This window comes from Ovis aries, chromosome 5, assembly GCF_016772045.2.
Source record: "Ovis aries strain OAR_USU_Benz2616 breed Rambouillet chromosome 5, ARS-UI_Ramb_v3.0, whole genome shotgun sequence".
NCBI lineage: Eukaryota > Metazoa > Chordata > Mammalia > Artiodactyla > Bovidae > Ovis > Ovis aries.
This window is the reverse complement of record NC_056058.1, coordinates 2360549-2387194: the sequence shown is the minus strand read 5'-3', so window position 1 is coordinate 2387194 and position 26646 is coordinate 2360549. Positions and strand designations below refer to the sequence as shown.

Sequence of the window (26646 nt, the reverse complement as noted above, 5' to 3'; positions counted from 1 at the left end):
GGAGAAGTTTTTAAAAAGTGGGGGTAGGGAGCTTCTCTGGTGGCTCAGGTGGTGAGGAATCCACCTGCAATGTGGGAGACCTGGGTCTAATACCTGGGTTGGGAAGATCCCCTGGAGAAAGGAACAGCTACCCACTCCAGTATTCTGGCCTGGAGAATCTCCATGGACAGAGGAGCCTGGTGGGCTACAGTCCATGGAGTACCAAAGAGCTGGACACGACTGAGCAACTAAGCACAAAGGTTATTGTCAAAGATAAAGCCAGATACTGGTTAAAGGTGGTGAAGACAGATTTCATTCCATACTATTACAAGACAGGAAAGAGACCTGATCTCAACTCTGAATACAACAAAGACAACTGGGATTTGTAGCCCGTGAGTGGAGAGAGGTGGTCAGTGGTTGGAAAGTTACTAAGAGGGAACATCAGTTGGAAGGGGATGTGGACAGAAATAATCTATAATAGGAATAGAAAAGTTTTATTTCAGCCAAACTAAGGATGATAGCCTGGGAGACAGCCTCACAGGTAGCTCTGAGGAACTGCCCTGGAGAAGCATGTTTTTCACCAGAGTTTTATATCTTGTCAGAAGAAAGAACATCAAATAGACAGGAAGTACATTCATTCAAGGCTTGCAAAAAAAACCCCCCACAAAACCCAGACCAACATGTGCACAGTGAGTCAGTATGGGAAGGGAGTCTTATCATCAAATGAGTACTAGTAACAGCATCCTAAAGAAGGCATTTAATCTTTATCTTTTTAGAAAAAATATTTATTTTCTTATTTAACTGTATCAGGTCTTGGTTGTGACAAGTGGGATCTTCATTCTATGTGGAATCTTTCATTGTGGTGTGTGGGCTCTGGAGCTCGCAGGCTCAGAAGTTGCAGCATGCAGGCTTAATTGCTCTGTGGCATGTTGATTGGGGTCAAATCCATGTCCCCTGCATTGTAAGGTGGATTTTTAACCACTGGACCACCAAGGATGTCCATAATCTTTATGTTTAAAACAGACAGTCTTTACATCCGATCAATGCAAATTTTTCTTTAATGATTAAAGCAGATGTACAAGGTATGTTTGATAGACCACAAACCAGCTATTTTCGTTAGCATGAAATTCAAGTTATATCATGGTAAAGCCAGAGTGACAGTTACTGTATACCGATATTTGAAAATTCCATCCACTAGGGTGTCCCTGGGGGCTCAGATGGTAAAGAATCTGCCTGCAGTGCAGGAGACCTGGGTTCGATCCCTGGGTTGGGAAGATCCCCTGGAGAAGGGAATGGCTATCCACTCCAGTATTCTGGCCTGGAGAATTCCATAGACTGTATAGTCCATGGGGTCGCAAAGAGTCAGACACGACTGAGTGACTTTCACTTTCAGGGGAGTCTTGCTTAACTGGCTCAGTCTGTTCAGTCCTCTGTAATAGGATTCCATACTGGTCACGGGGTTCTCAAGGCAAGAATACTCAAGTGGCTTGCCATTCCCTTCTCCAGTGGACCGCGTTTTGTCAGAACTCTCCAACGTGACCTATCCGTCTTGGGAGCTCTGCATGGCCTGGCTCATAGTTTCACTGAGTTAGACAAAGTTTTGGTCCATGTGATCAGATTGGTTAGTTTTCTGTGATTGTGGTTTTCAGTCTGTCTGCCCTCTGATGGAGAGGGATAAGAGGCTTATGGAAGCTTCCTGATGGGAGAGACTGACTCAGGGGAAACCAGAGACATTATTTTGCCAACAAAGGTCTGTCTAGTCAAAGCTATGGTTTTTCCAGTGGTCATGTATAGGTGTGAGAGTTGGACTATAAAGAAACCTGAGCACCAAAGAGTTGATGCTTTTGAGCTGTGGTGTTGGAGAAGACTCTTGAGAGTCCCTTGGATTGCAAGGAGATCCAACCAGTCCATCCTAAAGGAGATCAGTGCTGAATACTCATTGGAAGGACTGATGCTGAAGCTGAAACTCTAATACTTTGGCCACCTGATGTGAAGAATTTACTCATTTGAAAAGACCCTGATGTTGGGAAAGATTGATGGTGGAAGGAGAAGGGGCTGACAGAGGATGAGATGGTTGGATGGCATCACCGACTTGATGGACATGGGTTTGGGTTAACTCCGGGAGTTGGTGATGGACAGGGAGGCCTGGTGTGCTGCAATCCTTGGGGTCTCAAACAGTCAGACACGACTGAGGGACTGAACTGAACTGAATAGGATACCATAGCAGGACCAGGGACCAAACTTGATCACTCAAGAGCTTTTGTGTTTTATTAAAGTATAAAAAGGGACAGAGAAAGCTTCTGACATGGACTTCAGGAGGGGGACAGAGAATGCCCCCCTTGCCAGTCTTATCAAGGGAGCTATATACTTTATTATAGTAATGAGTCTTAGCAGACCCACTCCCACAATATAAGTTAACTGGATTAGAACAAACAACAGAAAGGTCTTACCAGACCCACTCCTAAAACATAAGATTAAGAGACCAAGATTAGTCAGAAGGTTCTTGTTAAGGAGAAACATGTCCTTGAGCAAGATACGTTGTTATATAGACTAAGACAAAGCAATGAAGGAAAAAGGTTTGTCCTTTTCTGCTCCTCAAGAGCCCCAGACGGCTTTCTCCTCCTTGGGGACCCTGGACTTCTTATCAACCTACCTAAGAATTGACTCTCTCAATGGCTTATGAACAACAGACGTTTCTCACGGTTCTAGAGGCTGGAAGTGTAAGATCAAAGTGCTGAGAGATTTGGTGAGAACTCACCTTCCGGACTTGCCTTCTTACTGTGTCCCCACAGGGAATCGGGGAGCTCTCTGGGGTTTCTTTAGCTCTACCTTCCTGACCTAATCACCTCCCACAAAGGTCCCACCTTCTCATACCAGCACCTGGGGGGTTACATTTTAATATATGAATTTTGGGAGGCCATCAAATGGTCTACAGCACTGCCTAACAGGATTTTTGCTCAAGGAAGGTCAAGGATGTACATATATACAAGGATGTACATATAAGCCAAAGGCGGGGGGATAAAAACTAGACATCATGGGTTGGGGGTATCGAGCATCTCTTACTAAATTGACCTAGCGTGATCCTTTGCTAGAGGCACTGCCCAGGATGAACACAGAAGCCTTGTCTAGAGGAGGGCTTAGAGGAGCCTGGCTGGAATTTGGTCAAGAAGAGTCTTTGACATGACTAAAGCTTGAACTTGCATGAAGACTTCGGGGCACTGCAAGTTGCCCTCTGGTTTGTGGGAGCTGATGGGCGTTTGCATGCTTTGCTGTGATGTCCAGAAGGACTGGGAGACCTATCAGCATTCTTGGAAACTTCGAAGTTGGTATTTTATGGAGTGTAATATTGGGAAAATTGAAATGCATACAGTATTGCCTTGGCAGTGTCATTCCACAGAGCTGTTGGTATCAGATGGGACTCTGATGTTCTACCCATCTTGTCAAAATGGGGTCCTTCATACAGTTATCCTCAAGACAGGCACCCACCTCCTGGTGAATAAGATGTATGCCTGTCCTGCTTGGGGAATCAGGTAGGAATGGGCTTAGGTCAAGTATCTGCAGTCCTGCAACTTCCAGGCCTGGTTCCAGGTTTTCCTTTTAAAATAACAGAGTGATCCTCTCTCTCTTCTATCTCATGTAGCCCCTCAGTATCTGGAGATACCCGTTTTGTTTCCCCCCGCACCTTGCCCGCTGACCCTCTCCAGCAGGTTGTCCATTCTTTAGCCTTAATACCTGCACTGCTGCCACCATTCTGCCTTGGCCTGGTTTCCAGACAGTTCACTAACACAACAGTTTTTCTCTGTGGTTACCATAGACAGCCTGCTGTACCTGCCAGGGGTTTGTTGTAGTAACAAACAGCCTCACGTCCTGACAGTGCACCATATAAAGGTTACTTCTCGCATCCACTGTATGTGCCTCGTGGGCCTTGTAGGGGAGGGGAAAAACCTTTTCCACCCATCCTCTTATGCTTTCCCAAGGTCTATGAATTAAACTGACAGCAGACAGGTTAGTGAAAGTGAAAGTGTCTGACTCTTTGTGACCCCATGGACTGTCCGTGGAGTTCTCCCAGCCAGAATACTGGAGCAGGTAGCCTTTCCCTTCTCCAGGGGATCTTCCCAACCCAGGGATCGAACCCAGGTCTCCTGCATTGCAGGAGGATTCTTTACCAGCTGAGCCACCAGGGCAGCCCAAGAATACTGGAGCGGGTTAACAGAAGAAACAGGATAACTGAGTTTCCTCATATGTTTTTAAGTCTCTGTGTATGGCCGCTCCTAGAAAGAACTGAAGACAAATTGGTGGCTACACCCTGGGATTATTTACCATTTTTTAAAAAAAAGACCATAAACTGTGGAGAAGTGACTAGACTAAGGAAAGGGGATCTGGACTTCTGGGTTTGGAGGAGGGGACTGTGGGAAGGTAACTAAGGAAATGTATGAAAGTGAAAGAATTAGTCACTCAGGCCTGTTCGACTCTTGGTGACCCCGTGAACTATAGACCACAAGGCTCCTCTGTCCATGGAATTCTCCAGGCAAGAATACTGGAATGGAATGCCATTTCCTTCTGCAGGGGATCTCTCCAACCCAGGGATCGAACCCAGGTCTCCCACATTGCGGGCAGACCCATTACCAGCTGAGCCACCAGGGAAGCCCCAGGAAATGTATGGGAGTAACCAATAATAGGTAAGGGCTTTTATGCAGACTCGTCTCAGTCCCATCTCAGGTGATGAGTCCGTCTCCTTTTTTTCTGGTATGAGAGAGAGGGAGTACCTTTACAAATGGATTTTCTTTTAAAATGGGAAACTTCTGCCCTGCTTATAAGCAGAGTGAAGTGAAAGTCACTCAGTTGTACCCGACTCTTTGTGACCCCATGGACTATACAGTCCATGGAATTCTCCAAGCCAGAATACTGGAGTGGGTAGCCTTTCCCTGTTGTAAGCAGAGAGAGAAGCTCAAAATCATCAGTAGAGCAAAGAAGCCTATTTTGGGGTGGCACGTCCTGAGCCCCTTTAGCCTCTCTGGGGATTTTACTGCAATGCATCTCGTTTAAGGAGGCCAGTTTACAGACTCTACCATCTGGAACATTGCCAACTGCCAGGATGGGGGTCACCAGCTCTCAAAGCCAGTTACTCCAGAAAATGCCAATGGGTGACCCTCTGGCTTAAAAAGCACTCAGTTATTTTGAGCCACTGGGACCCAAGACACAGGTCTCTTTAGTGATGGCTAGTAGCATCTGTTTGGGCCTCAGCTACCTTAGGAAGTGGTGGCAACCCAGTGGACATCCCAGTCCAGGCAGCCTGAGAACACAGAGCTTGTCTGGACTCTCCTCTGTTGGATTTGGGGGCTCACTGCAACAGCCAACTCCCAGCAGAGGGGCTGTGCACAGGCTCCTGGGAGAAGACAGCAAGCTGATACACGACCCTTCAGTCCATGATGGTCCAGAGCTGATTTTATTACATGCAGAGGATTTTTCTGTTTAGGTATCTGGGGTTACCCATTTCTGGAAGCCTTTCTTCCCAGATGAGAGCCACTATGACCCTCTGTCCAGTTTGTACTCTCTGTATCTGGGAAGCGAAGAATGTGAGCCAGGGCTCCTTCCTCTGCTTTATTCAGTTTCTACCTGCATTATCTCTCAAGGACAGGGCAGGGGGGCCATCAGAAAGAGTTCCTGGGGGGTCCATCAGACAAGAAACCTGTATGTCCTCATAAGGAGGGGGACAGGCAAGTGGTGACCTACTGGAAAACTCTGTTCTGCCTAGATTGCAGTACCAGCTTCCTGGATCCAGGTCCTATGCAGAGGGAAGAGGGGAGATGTTGCTTAAGGTATAAACTTGTAACCAGTAGATAAATAAGTCCTAGAGATCTGTTGTACAGTATAGTGATTATGGTCACCAATTCTGTATTATAAACCTACAGTTGCTAGAGATTAGATCTTAATTGTTCCTTCTACAAATAAGCAATGCTGATTATGTGATGTTAATAAGTGGTGTTAATTAAGAGGTGTTAATTAGTGTTGTGGTAATTATATTGCAATTTATAAATGCATCAAATCAACACATACACTCTACATTCATGAATTGTTATCTTCCAATTATGGGCTTCCCTGTATGGATCACGATAAACTGTGGAAAATTCTGAGAGAGATGGGAATACCAGACCACCTGACCTGCCTCTTGAGAAACCTACATGCAGGTCAGGAAGCAACAGTTAGAACTGGACATGGAATAACAGACTGGTTCCAAATAGGAAAAGGAGTACATCAAGGCTGTATATTGTCACCCTGCTTATTTAACGTATATGCAGAGTACATCATGAGAAACGCTGGGCTGGAAGAAGCACAAGCTGGAATCAAGATTGCTGGGAGAAATATCAATAACCTCAGATATGCAGATGACACCACCCTTATGGCAGAAAGTGAAGAGGAACTAAAAAGCCTCTTGATGAAAGTGAAAGAGGAGAGTGAAAAAGTTGGCTTAAACCTCAACATTCAGAAAACTAAGATCATGGCATCTGGTCCCATCACTTCATGGGAAATAGATGGAGAAACAGTGGAAACAGTATCAGACTTTATTTTTTGGGGCTCCAAAATCACTGCAGATGGTGATTGCAGCCATGAAGTTAAAAGACGCTTACTCCTTGGAAGGAAAGTTATGACCAACCTAGATAGCCTATTAAAAAGTAGAGACATTACTTTGCTGACAAAGGTCCGTCTAGTCAAGGCTATGGTTTTCCAGTGGTCATGTATGGATGTGAGATTTGGACTATAAAGAAAGCTGAGTGCCAAAGAACTGATGTTTTTGAGCTGTGGTGTTGGAGAAGACTCTTGAGAGTCCCCTGAACTGCAAGGAGATCCAACCAGTTCATCCTAAAGGAGACCAGTCCTGGGTGTTCATTGGAAGGACTGATACTGAAGCTGAAACTCCAATACTTTGGCCACCTGATGTGAAGAACTGACTCATTAGAAAAGACCCTGATGCTGGGAGGGGTTGAGGGCAGAAGGAGAAGGGGGCGACAGAGGATGAGATGGCTGGACGGTATCACCGACTTGATGCACATGAGTTTGAGTGAACTCCGGGAGTTGGTGATGGACAGGGAGGCCTGGCATGCTGCGATTCATGGGGTCGCAAAGAGTTGGACACAACTGAGTGACTGGTAGCTCAGCTGGTGAAGCTGGTAGCTACCAACTGGTAACTCAGCTGGTAACTAACTAACTGGTAGCTCAGCTGGTAAAGAATCTGCCTGCAATGCAGGAGACCCCAGTTCGATTTCTGGGTTGGGAAGATCTGCTGGAGAAGGGAATGCCTACCCACTCTAGTATTCTGGCCTGGAGAATTCCATGGACTGTAGAGTCCATGGGTTTGCAAAGAGTTGCACATGACTGAGTGACTTTCACTTTCATATAAATGTATCAGATCAACACATTGTATACCCTACACTCATGCATTGTTATATGCCAATTATGGGCTTCCCTGGTAGCTCAGCTGGTGAAGAATCCACCTGCAATGCAGGACACCCCGATTTGGTCCCTGGGTCAGGAAGATCTGCTGAGGGGATAGGCTACCCCCTCCAGTATTCTTGGGCTTCCCTGGTGGCTCAGCTGGTAAAGAATCTGCCTGCAGTGCAGGAGACCTGGGTTCTATCCCTGTGTTGGGAAGATCTCCTGGAGAAGGGAAAGGCTACCCCCTCCAGTATTCTGGCCTGGAGAATTCCATGGACTGTATAGTACATGAGGTCACAAAGGGTCAGACATGACTGAGCAATTTTCACTCACTTCACTATGCCAATTTTATGTCAACAGGAGTTTAGAAGATGGTTCTATGAAGTCTCTTTGAAGTAAAAAGGAAGTCGCAGGTCTTAATCCTGGGCAGCACGTCACGTGGGGAGCAGGAGAGCCTCAGATTTTGGCCCCTCCTTGGTTAAAGGAGGGCCTTGTGGTATAAATCATGCCTGCTATTCTGTGACCTCTTGAGGCCCAAGTCTTATAAAGTGGACATGGAGGAGAAATGATCTGTGAGAACTCAGAAAGACCTGCTGGCTGAGTGACACTGGTGAGGGTAAGAGGCAAGTTGATTTTTATTTTAAGCAAATTCGTGGTGTTGTCCGATAAAACATAAGGCAGGAAAAGAAAGAACATCCGGAAAAGCAGACATTGGCCTTTTGTTTAGACATGTACCTGGATCGGTTTTATCTGGGAAAGAGTTCAGTCATTCCCAGTGATACTTACGTAGACATAAGACCACGCAGTGATACTATTACGTAGACATAAGACATGTTTCAGAATTTACGTTGCTGATGTTACTTAGATATTTTTAAAAGATTTTATTTTCAGAAACCATGGAAATGGTATAAAACTTAATTCCAAAAGGCTGATAGTGAAATTTTGAGTCTCTCTCAATTGAAGGTTTTCTCAGTTCCAAGTTTCCATTTTCGAGACTGAATTTCTTGTATATTCTTTCAAAGGTGCATATTCAAGCATGTATTATTTTTATCCAGATGACGCCATATTATGCATACTGCTCTACAGCTTGCCTTTAGTCAAACCTACCAAGTTACCGGGACATGTAAGAACTATCGGATTCTTCTCAATGACTCCCCTTTTTCCCTTTGAAGCTTTGAGATTGTTTCCAATTATTTTATCATGAAGGTGATGCATTTCTCTGCGCAGTAACTTGAGACAAACAAAGAGGACATTAATAATGAATGTCTGGGGCTGATACAACATTTTTACAAATATTTCTTACATATCCCACATCTTGCTGGTCTGGGGGCAACAGGTTTTGTACAGCCTGATATACAAAAGAAAATACAAATTAAAAATAAACAACTTAATTCTCTCTGCGGAAATTAAGGGGGCATGCCCCTCCTTCTTCTTCTTTCACAATTTCTTCCTCTACCCTCTTCACATCTATGTAAATCTTTTTAGTGGCTAAACTTTCTAGTCTCATATCTCAGGAATGTTTCCCCAAGCACATGGAACTTATCTCTGAAACATAATTGTAGGGAAGGAAAAAACTTTCCCTCTGCCCTCTTAGATTCAGTATCTGAGGCCTGCAAATTAACATGACAAAAGACAGATTAACAGGGGAAAAGGCATACAAATTGTATTGACGTTAATATTTTTACATGCTTGTGGAGACTCATAGCAAAAAGTGAAAATCCAAGAAATGGTTTGACTCAGAAGCTTATATATCATTTTACCAAAAGGTATGAAATTGTGGGAAGGTGAGTAACAAATGTATGGCCGGTAAATGTCGTTTAATAAGGTTTGTTTGTTACTCATCAGGGTGCTAACTTTCCATCTTCTTCATGCCCATAAGATTCCTTCAGGAAGGGGCTTTCTGGCAGTCCTCATTTCTCAGAAGTTTCTGCTTTTAGTTAGATAAGGGAATCTCTGAGAAGGTGGCTTTCTACATCTATTGATTCTCAGTTGGCATCAGCTCAAAATAATCCATATGCCAAAGTGACATAGTTTGGGGTGGCATATTTGGACCCTCTTAATATTTTTTGGGCTCCAAAATCACTGCAGATGGTGACTGCAGCCATGAAATTAAAAGACACTTACTCCTTGAAAGAAAAGTTATGACCAACCTAGATAGCATATTCAAAAGCAGAGACATTACTTTGCCGACTAAGGTCCATCTAGTCAAGGCTATGGTTTTTCCTATGGTCATGTATGGATGTGAGAGTTGGACTGTGAACAAGGCTGAGTGCTGAAGAATTGATGCTTTTGAACTGTGGTGTTGGCGAAGACTCTTCAGAGTTCCTTGGACTGCAAGGAGATCCAACCAGTCCATTCTGAAGATCAGCCCTGGGATTTCTTTGGAAGGAATGATGCTAAAGCTGAAACTCCAGTACTTTGGCCACCTCATGCGAAGAGTTGACTCATTGGAAAAGACTCTGATGCTGGGAGGGATTGGGGGCAGGAGGAGAAGGGGACGACAGAGGATGAGATGGCTGGATGGCATCACTGACTCTATGGATGTGAGTCTGAGTGAACTCCGGGAGTTGGTAATGGACAGGGAGGCCTGGCGTGCTGCAGTTCATGGGGTCGCAGAGAGTCAGACACGACTGAGCGACTGAACTGAACTGAATAATCATCAATGAATATAATGCCCACTTCCCAACTTCCTTGGAGGAAATGAGCCTAACTATCCCTTGCAAAATGTATCTAGAGTATTGAATGTGTTGCATCTACTCAGCTCTGTAAAAGAATGAAATTTTGTACAAGCAACTATATGCGAATAAAATGGACAACCTGGAAGGAATGGACAAATTCTTAGAAAAGTACAACATTCCAAGACTGAACCAGAAAGGAATAGAAATCACGAACAGACCGATCACAAGTAATAAAATTGAAACTGTGATTTAAAAACTTTTCAAAAAAACAGAAGTCCAGGACCAGATAGCTTCACAGGCGAATTCTATCAAACATTTAGAGAAGAGCTAACATCTCTCCTTCTCAAACACTTCCCCCAAAAATGCAGAGGCAGAAACACTCCCAAATTCATTCTATGAGGTTGCCATCATCCTAATATCAAAATCAGACAAATATATCGAAAAAGAAAAAAATAAAATTATAAACCAATATCACTGATGAACATAGCCATAAAAATTCTCAACAAAATACAAGCAACTAAACCTAACAACACGTTAAAAGGATCATACACCACAGTCAAGTGAGATTTTTTCCAAGGATGCAAGAATTGTTCAATATATGCAAATCAATCAACACAATACACCAAATTAACATTGAAGAGTAAAAATGTGATCATCTCAATAGATGCAGAAAGAGTTTGTGACAAAATTCAATACCCATTTGTGATGAAAACTCTCTAGAAAATGGGCACAGAGGGAATCTATCTCCACATAGTAAAGGCCATATTTGATAAACCCAGAGCGAACGTCATTCTTAATGATGAAAACCTTGAAAGCACTTCCTCCTAGACCAGGAAAAGACAAGGATGTCCGTTTCCACCACTACTATCCAACATGTTAACAGTTTTGGAAGTCCTAGCCATGGCAATCAGAAGAAAATGAAATAAAAGGAATCTAAAATGGAAAAGAAGTAAAATTGTCACTGTTTGCAGATGACATGAGACTATACATAGAAAATCCTGAAGATGCCACCAGAAAACGACTGTGCTTAGTCAGTTGTGTCCAACTCTTTGTGACCCCTTGGACTGCAGCCTGCCAGGTTCCTCTGTCCATGGGGATTCTCCAGACAAGAATACTGGAGGGGGTTGCCGTGCCCTCCTCCAGAGGGTCTTCCCAATCCAAGAACTGAACCAGGTCTCCTTCATTGCAGGTGGATTCTTTACCCTCTGAGCCACCACGGAAGCCCTGGGAAAACTACTGAGCTAATCAATGAATTTGGTAAGATTGTAGGATACAGAATTAATGCGCATCTGGTCCTGGGCTTTCGTTTGTTTGGAATTAATGCACAGAAGTCTCTTGCAGTCTTCAAGACACTTTGGACTATAGCAGACCAAGCTCTTCTGTCTATAGGATTTTAGACTAGAATACTGGAATGTTTGCTATGATCAGTGCCTTCTCTTGGCAAAACTCTGTTAGCTTTTGCCCTGCTTCATTTGTACTCCAAAGCTGAACTTGCTTGTTACTCCAGGTATCTCTTCACTTCCTACTTTTGCATTCCTATGCAAAAGAAAGGACATCTTTTTAGCTGTTAGTTCTGGAAGGTTTTGTAGGTCTTCATAGAACTGTTCAACTTCAGCATTAGTGGTTGGAGGCATAGACTTGGATTACTCTGACACTGAATGGTTTCCCTTGGAAATGAATCAAGATCATTCTGTCGTTTTTGAGATTGCACTGCATTTCAGACTCTTTTGTTGACTATGAGGGCTACTCCATTTCTTCTAAGGGATTCTTGCCCACAGTAGTAGATATAATGGTCATCTAAGTTAAATTTGCCCATTCCGGTCCATTTTAGTTCACTGATTCCTAAAATGTTGATATTCACTCTTGCCGTCTGTTTGACTGCTTCCAATTAACCTTGATTCATGAACCTTAATTCCAGGTTCCTATGTAGTTTTGTTCTTTACAGCATTGGACTTTCACCACAAGACACGTCTACAACTGGGCATCATTTCCACTTTGGCTCAGCCTCTTCATTCCTTCTGGAGCTTTCTCTGCTCTTCTCCAGTAGTATATTGGACACCTACCAACCTAGGGGGTTGGGTTCATCTTTCAGTGTCATATCTTTTGCCTTTTCATACTGTTCATGGGGTTCTCAAGGCAAGACTGGTGAAGTGGTTTGCCATTCCCTTCTCCAGTGGACCATGCTTTGTCAGAACTCTCCACCATGATCCATCCATCTTGGGTGGCCCTACATGGCATGGCTCATAGTTTCACTGAGTTACAGAAATCTGTGATTCATGTGATCATTTTGGTTAGTTTTCTGTGATTGTGGTTTTTATTATGTTTGCTCTCTGATGAAGGATACACTTATCCTGAGGATAAGAGGCTTCTGGAAGGTTCCTGATGGGAGGGACTGGTTGTGAGGAAAACTGGGTCTTGCTCTGGTGGGCGGGGCCATGCTCATTAAATTTTTAATCCAATTTTCTACTGATGGCGTGTGTGTGTGTGTGTGTGTGTGTGTGTGTGTGCGCGTAGGCGAGGGTGGCCTGAGGCCAAACTATGGTAGGGGTATGGTGGTAATTCTGACCTCGTAAAAAGGACTTATGCCAGCATGCCGCACCCCCAGGACTGCTGCTGTCCGTGCCCTGACCCCGTGGCAGGACACTTTTGACTCATGCCTCCACCAGAGACTCCCAAACACTCACAGGCAAGTCTGGCTCAGTATCTTCTGGGGGTCACTGCTCCTTTCTCCTGGGCCCTGATGTGCATAAGGTTTTGTTGTGCCCCAGAAGAGTCTCTTTCTCCCCAGTCTTGTGGAAGTTCTGTAATCAAATCCTGCCAGCTTTCAAACTCAGATTCCCTTGGGATTCCTAGTCCCTTCACCAGATCCCCAGGTCAAACTGGAAGTCTGTTGTGGGGCCTAGAAGTTTTGCGACAGTCTGAGAACTTCTTTGGTATAATCATTCTCCAGTTTGTGGGTCACCCGCCTGGTAGCTCTAGAGTGGGGCTAATGCAATCCCCTTTAAGAGGGCTTACACCACATGCCATGCCTCCCAGGCTGCTGCTGCCCCCTCCCCATAGCAGGCCACTGCTGGTGCACGCCTCCACAGGGCATCATCAAGCTCTCAAAGGCAGGTCTGGCTCAGTCGCCTGTGGGGTCACTGCTCCTTTCACTGGGTCCTGGTGCCCACAAGGTTTTGTTGGTGCCCTCCAAAAATCTCTGGTCGGTATGAGGTTTGATTTTAAATGTGATTGTGCCCCTCCTACAGTCTCGTTGCAGCTTCTCCTTTGTCCCTGGACATGTTTTTTTTTTTTTTTTTTTTTAAACTCCTTATTGCAAAATTCAAACTTAAATTGAAAAAAGTAGGGAAAAACCACTAAGCCATTCAGGTATGACCTACATAAAATCCCTTATAATTATACAGTGGAAGTGACAAATGGATTCAAGGGATTAGACCTGGTAGACAGAACACCTGAATAACAATGGACAGAAGTTCGTAACATGGTGCAGGAGGTGGCGATCAAAACAATCCCCAAGAAGCAGAAATGCAAAAAATCAAAATGGTTGTCTGAGAAGGCCTTACAAATAGCTGAGAAAAGAAGTGCAAAGCAAATGAGAAAAGGAAAGATATACTCATCTGAATGCAGAGTTCCAAAGAATAGCAAGGAAAGATAAGAAAGCCTTAAGTAAACAATGCAAATAAACAGAGAAAAACATTAGAATGGGAAAGACTAGATAGATCACTTCAAGAAAATTAGAGATACCAAGGGAACATGTAATGCAAAGATGGGCACAACAAAAGAAAGAAATGGTATGGACCTAACAGAAACAGAAGGGATTAAGAAGAGGTGGCAAGACTATACAGAAGAACTATACAAAAAAGGTCTTAATGACTCGGACAACCCACAATGGTTTAGGCACTCACCTAGAGCCAGACATCCTGGAGTGTGAAGTCAGATGGGCCTTAGGAAGCATTACTACAAACAAGCCTAGTGGAGGTGATGGAATCCCAGCTGAGCTATTTCAAATCCTAAGAGATGATTCTATTAAAGTGCTGCACTCAATATACCAGCAAATATGGAAAACTCAGCAGTGGTCACAGGACTGGAAAAGGTCAGTTTTCATTCCAATCCCAAAGAATGGCAATGACAAAGAATGCTCAAACTACTGCACAATTGCATTCATTTTATATGCTAACAAGGTGTAAGGTTCAAAATCCTTCAAGTTAGACTTCAACAGTACTTGAGCCGATAAATTCCAGATGTACAAGCTTGATTTAGAAAAGGCAGAGGAGCCAGAGATCAGACTAGCCACATCTGCTGGATCATAGAAAAGGCAAGGGAATTCCAGAAAAACATCTACTTCTGCTTCATCGACGACGCTAACGCCTTTGACTCTCTGGATGACAACAAACTGTGGAAAATTCTTACAGAGATGGGAATACCAGACCTCTTTATCTGCCTCCTGAGAAACCTGTATGCAGGTCAAGAAGCAACAGTTAGAACCAGATGTGGAACAACAAACTGGTTCCAAATTGGGAAAGGAGTACATCAAGATGGTATAGTGTCACCCTGCTTATTTAACTTCCATGCAGAGTACATCATGCAAAATGCCAGGCTGGATGAAGCACAAGCTGGAATCAAAATAGCCAGGAGAAATATCAATAACCTCAAACATACAGATGACACCACCCTAATGGCAGAAAGCAAAGAGGAACTAAAGAGCCTCTTGATGAAGTGGAAGAGGAGAGTGAAAAAACTAACTTAAAATTCAACATTCAGAAAACTAAGGTCATGGTATCTGGTCCTACCACTTCAGGGCAAATAGATGGGGAGAAATGAAAAACAATGACAGATTTTACTTTCTTGTGCTCCAAAATCACTGTGAATGGTGACTGCAGCCACAAAATTAAAATGCACTTGCTCTTTGGAAGAAAAGCTATGACTAACCTAGACAGCATGCTAAAAATCAGAATCATCACTTTGCCAACAAAATCTGTCTAGTCAAACCTATGGTTTTTCCAGTAGTCATGTATGGATGTAATAGTTGGACCATAAAGAAGGCTGAGCACGTTAGAACTGATGCTTTCTAACTGTTGTGCTAAAGACTCTTGAGAGTCCCTTGGACAGCAAGGAGATCAAACCAGTCAATCCTAAAGGAAATCAACACTGAATATTCACTGGAAAGACCGATACTGAAGCTGAAGCTTCAGTCCTTTGGCCAGCTGATACAAAGAGCTGACTCACTGGAAAAGACCCAGATGCTGGGAAAGATTGAGGGCAGGAAGAGAAGGGGAAGATAGAGGATGAGGTTGTTGGATGGCATCATCGACTAATGGACATGAGTTTGAGATAGTGAAAGGTAGGGAAGCCTGGCATGCTGCAGTCCATGGGGTGGCAAAGAGTTGGACACTACTGAACAACTGAACAACAACAACATACTGGAGTGGGTTGCCATTTCCTCTTCCAGAGAATCTTCCTGGCCCAGGGTTCAAACCTGCGTCTCCTGCATCGGGAGGCAGATTCTTTATCTACTGAGCCATTGGGGATGCCGTTCTCACACTAACAATGAAAGAAGACTGGGAGGAAAAATTAAGGAAAAAATTCCAATTACCATTGCAGCCAAATGAATAAAATACCTGGGAGTAAACCTACCTAAAAAGGCAAAAAGCCTGTACTCAGAAAACTATAAAATACTGATGGAATACATCAGAGATGACACAAACACATGGAGATATATTCCGTGTTCGTGGAATGAATCAATATTGTGAAAATGACTATACTATCCAAAGCAATCTACATATTCAGTGCAATCTCTATCAAATTATCAATGGCATTTTCCAGATAATTAGAACAACAACAACAACAAATCTGTACAACTTTTATGGAAACAGAAAAGACCCTGAATAGAAAAAGCCATCTTGAGAAAGGAAAATCTGAGCTAGAGGAATCAGGCGCCCGGACTTCAGACTATAAAACAAAGCTACAGTAATCAAGACAGTAGGATACGGGCACAAAAATAGAAATATAAATCAATGGAACAGGATAGAAAGCCTGGAGATAAACCCACACACCTGTGTCACCTAATCTATGCATCCATGCACTGTTGTCACCTAGTCTATGATCATTAGATGAGAATATACAATGGAGAAAAGACAGCCTCTTCAATAAGTGGTGCTGGGAAAACTAGACAGCTACATGTAAACGAAATTAGAACACTTCCTTCTACCATACACGAAAATAAACTCAAAATGTATTAAAGACATAAATATAAGGCCAGACACTCTAAAACTTTTAGAGGAAAACAGAACATTCTTTGACATAAATTACAGCAATATCTTTTTTGACCCGCTTCCTAGAGTAATGAAAATAAGCAATTGTGATCTAATTAAATGTAAGCTTTTACATAGCAAAGGAAACCATGAACAAGAAGAAAAGACAACTCTCAAATGGGAGAAGAAATCGCAAATGAAGCAACTGACAAAGGATGAATCTCCAAAATATACAAGCAGCTCGTGCATTTCAGTTTCGGGGGAAAAAAAAAAGAATTTAAAAATGAGAAGGAAGAACTGAACAAACATTTCTCCAAAGAAGACATAGATGGATAACAGACACAGGGAAAGATGTTCAACATCTCTCATTATTAGAGAAATGCAAATTAAAACTCCATGAGGGGCTTCCCTGGTGGCTTCAGTGGCAAAGAATCTGCCTGCCAATGCCTGAGGCATGAGTTCAATCCCTGTTCCAGGAGGACCCGACATACAGCTAAACCTCTGCACCACACTACTGACCCTGTGCTCCACATCCTGGGAGCTGCAATGATGGAAGCCCACGTGCCCTTAAGCCTGTGCTCTGCAGCAAGAGAAAAGTGAAATGAGAAGCCACTAGACAGAAGCCCCCTCTGGCCACAAATTAGAGAAAAGCCTGTGCAGCCATGAAGAACCAATGCAGCCAAAATAAATAAACAAATTTATTAAAGAATTACATGAGGTATCGATACCAAAATCAGGTTGATTATGTTCTTTGCAGCCGATGATGGAGAAGCTCTATACAGTTAGCAAAAACAAGACCTGGACATTACTGTGGCTCACATCATGAGCTCCTTATTGCAAAGATGAGGCTTAACTTGAAGAAAGTAGGGGAACTACTAGGCCATTCAGGTATAACCTAAATAAAATCCCTTATGATTATACAGTGGAAGTGACAAATAGATTCAAAGGATTATATCTGGTAGACAGAGTGCCTGAAGAAATATGGATGGAGGTTTGTAACACTGTACAGTAGGCATTGACCAAAACCATCCCAAAGAAAAAGAAATGCAAGAAAGCAAAACACTTGTCTCAGGAGGCTTTACAAATAACTGAAAAAAGAAGTGAAAGGCAAAGGAGAAAGGGAAGGATATACCCCACTGAATACAGAATTCCAGAGAATAGCAAGGAAAGATAAGAAAGCCTTCTTAAGTAAACAATGCAAAGAAATAAAGAAAAACAATAGAATGGGAAAGACTAGAAATCTCTTCAAGAAAATTGGAGATATCAAGGGAATATTTCAAGCAAGGATGACAAAAATTTTAAGGACCTAACAGAAGCAGGAAATATTAAGAGGTGGTGAGAATACACAGAACTATATATAAAAAGTCGTAATAACCATGGTGGTGGGGTCACTCACATAGAGCCAGACATCCTGGAGTGCGAAGTCAAGTGGGCCTTAGGAAGAAGTACTATGAACAAAGCTAGTGAAGGTGATGGAATTCCAGCTGAGCTATTTAAAATCCTAAAAGATAGATGCTTTTAAACTGCTACAAACCATATGTCAGCAAATTTGGAAAACTCAGCAGTGGCCACAGGACTGGAAAAGGTTAGTTTTCATTCCAGTCCCAAAGATGGGCAATGCCAAAGAATGTTCAAACTACCACGAAATTGTGCTCATTCCACATGCTAGCAAGGTTATGCTCAGAATCCTTCAAGCTAAGGTTCAGCAGTACTTGAACCAAGAAGTTCCAGACGTACAAGCTGGGTTTTGAAGAGGGAGAGGAACCAGAGATAAAACTGCCAATATTTATTGGATCATAGAGAAAGCAATGGAATTCCAGAAAATCATCTACTTCTCCTTCATTGACTATGCTAAATCCTTTCACTGTGTAAATCACACACACACACACACACACACACACACACACACACACACAAACTGGAAAATTCTTAACAAGATGGGAATACCAGACCATCTTACTTGTCTCCTGAGAAGTCTGTATGTAGGCAAAGAAGCAACAGTTGGAACTGGGCATGGAACAACTGACTGGTTCAAAATTGGGAAAAGGAGTATAATAAGGCTGTATATTGTCACCCTGCTTATTTAACTTATATACAGGGAACATTATGCAAAATGCTGGGCTGGATGAAGCACAAGCTGGAATCAGAATCGCTGGGAGAAATATCAACAACCTCATCAGATATGCAGATGACACCACTCTGATGGCAGAAAGTGAAGAGGAACTAAAGAGCCTCTTGGTGAGAGTGAAAGAAGAGAGTGAAAAGCCAAACCTCAGCATTCAAAAACAAAGATCATAGCATCTTGTCCCATCACTTTGTGGAAAATAGAAGGGGAAAAATTGCAAACAGTGACAGACTTTCGTTTCTTGGGTTCCAAAATCACCACAAATGGTGACTGTAGCCATGAAATTAAAAAGACCCTTGCTCCTTGGAAGGAAAGCCATGGCAAACCCAGACAGTGTATCAGAAAGCAGAGACATCACTTTGCCGACAAAGGTCTGTATAGTCAAAACTATGGTTTTTCTAGTAGTCATGTACAGATTTGAGAGTTGGACCATAAGGCAGGCTAAGGGCTGAAGAACTGATGTTTTCAAATTATGGCCCTGGAGAAGACTCTTGAGAGTCCCTTAGAGAGCAAGGAGTTGAAACCAGTCAATCCTAAAGGAAATCAACCCTGAATATTCATTGGAAGACCTGATGCTGAAGCTCCAATACTTTGGCCACCTGACTGAAAAGCTGACTCATTAGAAAAGACCCCATTGCTGTGAAAGATTGAAGGCAAAAGGAGAAGAGGGTGGCAGAGGATGAGATGGTTGGATGGCATCACTGATTCAATTGACATGAATTTGAGTAAACTCCAGGAGATAGTGAAGGACAGGGAAGCCTGGCATGCTGCCGTCCATACCCTTGTAAAGGGCCAGACACGACTTAGTGATTGAACAACAAAAACATAAGGTGTCAGACTTGCATAATAAAAAAAATATCTATAGACAATAAATGCTGGAGAGAGTGTAGAGAGAAGGGAACCCTCTTACACTGTTGGGATACAGCTACTATGGAGAATAATCTGGAGGTTCCTTTAAAAACTAAAATTAAACTACCACATTTATGCAGAGAAAATCAGAATTCAAAAAAATGCATGCGACCCCAATGTTCATTGCAGCACTATTTGCAGTGGCCAGCACATGGCAGTAACATAAACATCTATCAAAAGAGGAATGGATAAAGATGTAACACATACATACAATGCAATAGTACTCAGCTCGACTCCAACAGGCTCAGGCGGGCATGTGGTCAGAGTGGACTCAGCACCATCACTGTCCTCTTTTTTAATGGGGTCCTCTAGGCAATGGCCACCGAGGCCTGCTGTACTAAAGCAAAGATGCAATCATGTCCTTTATTTTCTGTTCAGTTCAGTTCCATCTCTCAGTCATGCCCAGCTCTTTGTGACCCCATGGACTGCAGCATGCCAGGCTTCCCTGTCCATCACCAACTCCCGAAGCTTACTCAAACTCATGTGCATCGAGTCGGTGATGCCATACAACTATCTCATCTTCTGTCAACCCTTTCTCCTCCCACCTTCAATCTTTCCCAGCATCAGGGTCTTTTCTAATGAGTCAGTTTGTTGCATCAGGTAGCCAAAGTATTTGAGTTTCAGCTTCAGCATCAGTCCTTTCAATGAATACTCAGGACTGATTTCCTTTTGGATGGACTGGTTGGATCTCCTTGCAGTCCAAGGGACTCTCAAGAGTCTTCTCCAGCCCCATAGTTCAAAAGCATCAATTCTTCAGTGCTCAGCTTTCTTTATGGGCCAACTCTCACATCCATACCTGACTACTGGAAAAACCATAGAGCTTTCTTTCCAAGAAGCAAGCGTCTTTAAAATTTTATGGCTGCAATCACCATCTGCAGTGATTTGGGAACCCCCCAAAATAAAGTCTCTCACTGTTTCCATTGTTTCCCCATCTTTTGCCATGAAGTGATGGGACCAGATGCCATGATCTTAGTGTTCTGAATACTGAGTTTTAAGCCAACTTTTCCACTCTCCTCTTTCACCGAGAGGCTCTTTAGTTCTTCTTTGCTTTCTGCCATAAGGGTGATGTCATATGTATATAAGAAATTATAATATGCCGGGAGATATTTCTCCTGGCAATCTTGATTCCAGCTTGTGCTTCATCCAGCCCTGCATTTCACATGATGTACTCTGCATAGAAGTTAAATAAGCAGGTGACAAAATACAGCCTTGACATAATCCTTTCCCTACTTGGAACCAGTCTGTTGTTCCATGTCCAGTTGTAACTGTTGCTTCTTGACCTGCATACAGATTTCTCAGGAGGCAGGTAAGGTGGTCTTGCAGTTCCTTCTCTTTAAGAATTTTCCACAGTTTGTTGTGATCTATACAGTCAATGACTTTGGCATAGTCAATAAAGCAGAAATAGATGTTTTTCTGGAACTCTCTTGCTTTTTTGATGATCCAGCAGATGTTGGCAATTTAATCTCTGTTTCCTCTGCCTTTTCTAAATCCACCTTGAACATCTGGAAGTCCATGATTCATGTACTGTTAAAGCCTGGCTTGGAGAATTTTGAGCATTACTTTGCTAGCATTGAGATGAGTGTAACTGTGCAGTAGTTTGAACATTCTTTGGCATTGCCTTTCTTTGGGATTGGAATGAAAACTGACCTTTTCCAGTCCTGTGGCCACTGCTGAGTTTTCCAAATTTGCTGGCATACTGAGTGCAGCACTTTCACAGCATCATCTTTTAGGATTTGAAATAGCTCATCACCTCCACTAGTTTTGTTTGTAGTGATGTTTGCTAAGGCTCACTTGACCTTGCATTTCAGGGTGTCTGGGTCTAGGTTAGTGATCACATCATTGTGGTTATCTGGGTCATGAAGATCTTTTTTGTACAGTTCTGTGTATTCTTGCCACCTCTTCTTAATATCTTCTCTTTCGGTTAGGTTCATCCATACCATTTCTGTCCTTTATTGGGCCCATCTTTTCATGAAATGTTCCCTTGGTATCTCTAACTTTTTTGAAGAATTCTCTCGTCTTTCCTGTTCTGTGGTTTTCCTCTATTTCTTTGCCTTGATCACTGAGGAAGGCTTTGTTTCTCCCTGCTATTCTTTGGCACTCTGCATTCAGATGGAGATAGCTTTCCTTTTCTCCTTTGTCTTCAGCTTCTCTTCTTTTGTCAGCTATTTGTAAGGCCTCCTCAGACAAACATTTTACCTTGTTGCATTTCTTTTTCTTGGGGATGGTCTTGATCACTGCCTTTTGTACAATGTCACGAATCTCCATCCATAGTTCTTCAGGCACACTATCAGATCTAATTCCTTGAATCTATTTGTCACTTTCACTGTATAATTGTAAGGGATTTGATTTAGGTTATACCTGAATGGTCTAGTGGTTTCTCCTACTTTCTTCAACGTAAGTCTGAATTTTGCAATAAGGAGTTCATGATTTGAGCCACAGTCAGTTCCCAATCTTGTTTTCGCTAACTATATAGAGCTTCTTCATCTTTGTCTGCAAAGAATGTAATCAATCTGATTTCAGTATTGACCATCTGGTGATGTCCATGTGTAGAGTTGTCTCTTGTGTTGTTGGAGGAAGGTGTTTCCTATGACCAGGGCATTCTCTTGACAAAACTCTGTTAGCCTTTGCCCTGCTTCACTTTGTATTCCAAGGCCAAATTTGCCTGTTACTCCAGGGGTTTCTTGACTTCCTACTTTTGCATTCCAGTCCCCTATAATGAAAAGGACATCTTTTTTGGGTGTTAGTTCTAGAAGGTCTTATAGGTCTTCATAGAACTGTTCAACTTTAGCTTCTTCAGTATTAGTGGTTGGAGCATAGAATTGGATTACTGTGACACTGAATGGTTTGCCTTGGAAGTGAACTGAGATCATTGTCTTATTTTTGAGATTGCACCCAAGAACTGCATTTCGAACTCTTTTGTTGACTATAAGGGCTACTCCATTTCTTCTAAGGGATTTTTGACCACAGTAGTAGATATAATGGTCATTGGAGTTAAATTCGCCCATTCCAGTCCATTTTATTTTGTGGATTCCTAAAATGTCGATATTCACTCTTGCCATCTCCCGTTTGACCACTTTCAATTTACCTTGATTTGCAGACCTAATATTCCAGGCTCCTGTGAAGTATTGTTCTTTACAGCATTGGACTTTACTTCCATCACCAGTCACATCCACAGCTGGGCACTGTTTTCACTTTGGCTCTGTCTCTCCATTCTTTCTGGAGTTATTTCTATACTCTTCTCCAGTAGCCTACTGGGCACCTACCAACCTAGGGAGTTCATCTTTCAGTGTCCTATCTTTTTGCCTCTTCGTACTATTCATGGGGTTCTCAAGGTAAGAATGCTGAAGTGGTTTGCCATTCCCTTCTCCCACGGACCACATTTTGTTAGAACTCTCCACCATGACCCGTCCATCTTGGGTGGCCCTACATGGCTTGGCTCATAATTTCATTGAGTTAGACAAGGCTGTGGTCCACATGATCAGTGTGAGTAGTTTTCTGTGATTGTGGTTTTCATGCAGTCTGGCCTCTGACAGATAAGGATAAGAAGTTTATGGAAGCTTCCTAATGGCAGAAACAGACTCTGGGGGAAACTGGGTCTTATTCTGATGGGCAGGGCCACGTTCAGTAAGTCTAATCCAACTTTGCTGATGGGTGAGGCTGTCTTCCCTCCCTCGTTTGACCTGATGCCAAACTTGGTAGGGGTAATGAAGATGACGGTGATCTCCTTCAAATATCTTGGGCACACACTGTTGTACCAGTGCCCCTGACCCTGTAGCAGGCCATTGTCGACCCACACCTCCACCAGACTCCTGGACACTGACAGCAAGTCTGGGTCAGTCTCTTGTGGGGTATATTTTCTGCCATTGTGAATTATTAGAGTAAACCAATTTAGTCTTGATATGTCACCCTAAGGGCACGGCTTCATTTCTTAGAATTCTTGATTGCAAACCCCAACTTAAACTGGGTTAAAATCATGGCACATTTACATCCTTATCAGGGCTCTGATCTGGCAGGTCCTTATGAACAATGACGTCATAATATTATAGTATCACCAAATGCAGGGTCTGGCTGCTCTTTACTGAAAAGCCAATAAGCAGGCCTGATTGGTGGAAAGGAAAATTTGCTTTATTTCAGATACCAGCAACTAGGGTTGGAGGAGGGCAGATGTCCTGGAAACTAGTGAGGCAGGAGCTTTTTTTAGACAAAAGTGGGGGACAGCTACATATAGAAATAGCAGTCAGTTCTGACAGTTATCTTTAAGTTGGTCACTGGTGGCCTGCGCAGCGTCATCTTGGTAATTTTAGGTACAGTTAATCGTCAGATCCAGGGTCCATTTGTTCCCATTTCTTCGAGGCCAGTTCTCGGAATTGTGGCAGCTTATGTCATGGGTAGAGTCTGGTCATCGTGTAATTAACTTTCCACCCTAGCGTTTTAGTATCTACAAGACAGCTCACAGGATATGGCTCAGAATATTACACATAGCTCTTGAGAAAGAACTAAAGCTTCTTGACTATACTTACTGACTACATTGTCATTATTTGGTCTCCTTGGATTGTTTTCCTTTTGTTTCCACGTTTCCTACTTCTCAAATTAAACTTATTTGACTACAGTTTTCCACAGACAAAAGGCAAGTAAACGACATGAGGTTGTAGGGGGCAGGGGGTGGCGGGTGGCAGGCAGGTACCATAGGGTCCTGCTGTTTCAATAATCCCTAGCACCAGCCTGGAATCATTGGTCACAGCTTTTATTGCCATGGGATAAAAAAAAAAAGAAAAAGAAAAAACAGAATAAAACAACAGGCACCAAAATAGCAGAGTTAGGAGATGAAAGACAAAGCTGGTGCTAACTTGAAATACTTATCTCCTTTTAAATAACCCTAAGTCTGCCACCTGCCTCTTCTGTGCTTTGTGAAGTATTTACCTTGCAAAGAATAGATTGAATTCCTAGAAAGCAGTGAACCCAGACTGGATCTGCATGTCACCTGGTAGCCTGAAATTAGAGCTCCTGGAATGAAGCAGACAAATTCCGAGATACAAGCTTTTCCAAGATACACAGACCAGGCCTGTTCGAAGTTTATCACCAAGCCTTTGGCGGTGACATACTGCAGATTATGTCCACAAGGAATGAACGTTGTGATTAGAGGTTTGAAACCTTCAAGCCCATCACCAGGAAGGGGACAGCAGCTGGAGGTTGTGTTCAATCACCGACATCCAATGATTCAATCAACCATGCCTGTGTAATGAGGCTTCCATGACAATCCCTGTAGGACTGGAGTTTCCAGGTTGGTTAGCAAGAACTCATACACACGCCTGGAGGGTGGTGCTCCACAACTCCCTGGGAGCAGAAGATCCTGCATTTGGGACCCAAGTACGTAGCTCGTATCTATTTATAGCCTTTAATTTTTTATAATTAAGCCAGAAATCTAGTAAGTAAAAAAAAATCAACGCTATTTCTCTCTCTCCCACCCAGGGGTGGACTTTGACTTTTAAGTGTTACTTTTGCTCTAGTAGATAGCTACATACAGGCTTCATCATTTCAACCATACACATCCCAAAAGTGTAGCCCAAACAAGCGTAGTAGGGAATGGATTTTATGCACTACCCCTTTATTGCAAAGGGGTTTGCATGACCAGCAAATCTAGCAGGCGTTTAATCAACTTAATAAAGCCACAGTGGAGAAACTTCGAAGCATCACCAATGAACGAGAAAATTCTTTTCCCCCTAAAATCCATGCTCCCATCATCTCCACAGAGCTCCACTGCTGAAAGTATGGTTAACCACCCTGTTTCCTCATCAAGTTCGCTCAATAGGGATGGAAAACTCTACCATGTGCTGCCAAGTTACCAGCTGTTCCTCAGTCGTCTCCGACTCTTTGCAACCCCATGGTGCGCAGAACGCCAGGCTTCCCTGTCCATCAACTCCCCGAGCTTGCTCAAACCCATATTCACTGACTCCGTGACGCTATCCCACCATCTTATTCTGTTGTCCCCTCCTTCTGCCGTCAATCTTTCCATTACCAGTCTTTTCTAAAGAGTCAGTTCTTTGCATCAGGTGGCTGAAGTATTGGCTAATTAACTTCCATAGCAAAGCTCTCCTTGAAAGGGTAACACTTGGTATTAACCCATGATTTCAAAGGCTTCCCTGATAGCTCAGATAGTCAAGAGGCTGCCTGCACTGCAGGAGACCTGGGTTCAATCCCAGTGTCACTAAGACCCCCTGGAAAAGGAAATAGCAGCCCACTCCAGTACCCTTGGCCTGGAGAATTCCATGGATAGAGGAGCCTGGCATCGCAGAGTAGGACACGACTGAGCGACTAACACACACACACACACCCCGTAAGAAACCGTATGGATGCTTAATAATCAGTCCGGCCTCTAAGTAACTCAAAAGGAGTTAACTCGTCTGTGTGCAGCACTCTTTTTGAGCAGCTAGTGGCTCTGAAAAGAGCCTTTGGAGTCAAAGATTAGCAGTCACATACGCCAAAGAATCTAGGCTCGTTCTCCACGAATTCGCCGTGCCAGCTGAATATCCTTAGGCATGATGGTGACACGCTTAGCATGGATGGCACACAGATTGGTGTCTTCAAAGAGACTGACTAGATACGCCTCGCATGCCTCCTGCAGTGCCATCACAGCGGAACTCTGAAAGCGCAGATCGGTTTTGAAATCCTGCGCAATTTCCCGTACCAGGCGCTGAAACGGCAGCTTCCGAATCAGAAGTTCCGTCGACTTCTGGAAGCGGCGGATCTCGCGCAGTGCTACGGTTCCAGGCCGGTAGCGATGAGGCTTCTTCACGCCACCGGTGGCTGGAGCGCTCTTACGAGCAACTTTGGTAGCTAGCTGCTTACGAGGCGCTTTGCCGCCGGTGGACTTGCGGGCAGTCTGCTTCGTTCGGGCCATGCCGCTACCGCTTCCGTCACCTAGATGACAGCAGCTCTAACTGTCTCCTCCGTCCCTCGCCAACGTGCGTAAGCGCGAAGCCTGCCCTCTTTTATAGAGGGTGTAACCTTCCCATTGGCCAATCGCTGGGTGGCGTGAGGGCAGGCTAAGCTCTGATTGGTCCATGGAGGCATACTGCATGGGCCCCTGCCCCTTATTTTCGCGATGCGAGGGCTTGGCCCCGCAGGCTGGCGTCTGGGAGCTCACAGGGTTGCTCGAAAACCGAGTGGGTCTGGGTTGGATGCGGGTGGGCCTCAGGTTTGGGTTCAGGTGGGCGTCACTGTGTGTGTCGCATCTCCCTGTAAAGCTCCCTTGTTTTTCCTCAACATTCTC

General features: G+C 43.5%; 1 protein-coding gene across 1 annotated transcript; it reads right to left on the bottom strand.

Annotated features, from left to right (window-relative positions):
* Positions 1 to 8279: 8279 nt before the first annotated feature.
* Positions 8280 to 26338, bottom strand: H3-4 (H3.4 histone, cluster member). Its single transcript, XM_060416151.1, has one exon. The coding sequence runs from the start codon at positions 26272 to 26274 to the stop codon at positions 25864 to 25866; it is 411 nt and encodes a 136-aa protein (XP_060272134.1). The 5' UTR covers positions 26275 to 26338; the 3' UTR covers positions 8280 to 25863.
* Between the last annotated feature and the right edge of the window lie 308 nt (positions 26339 to 26646).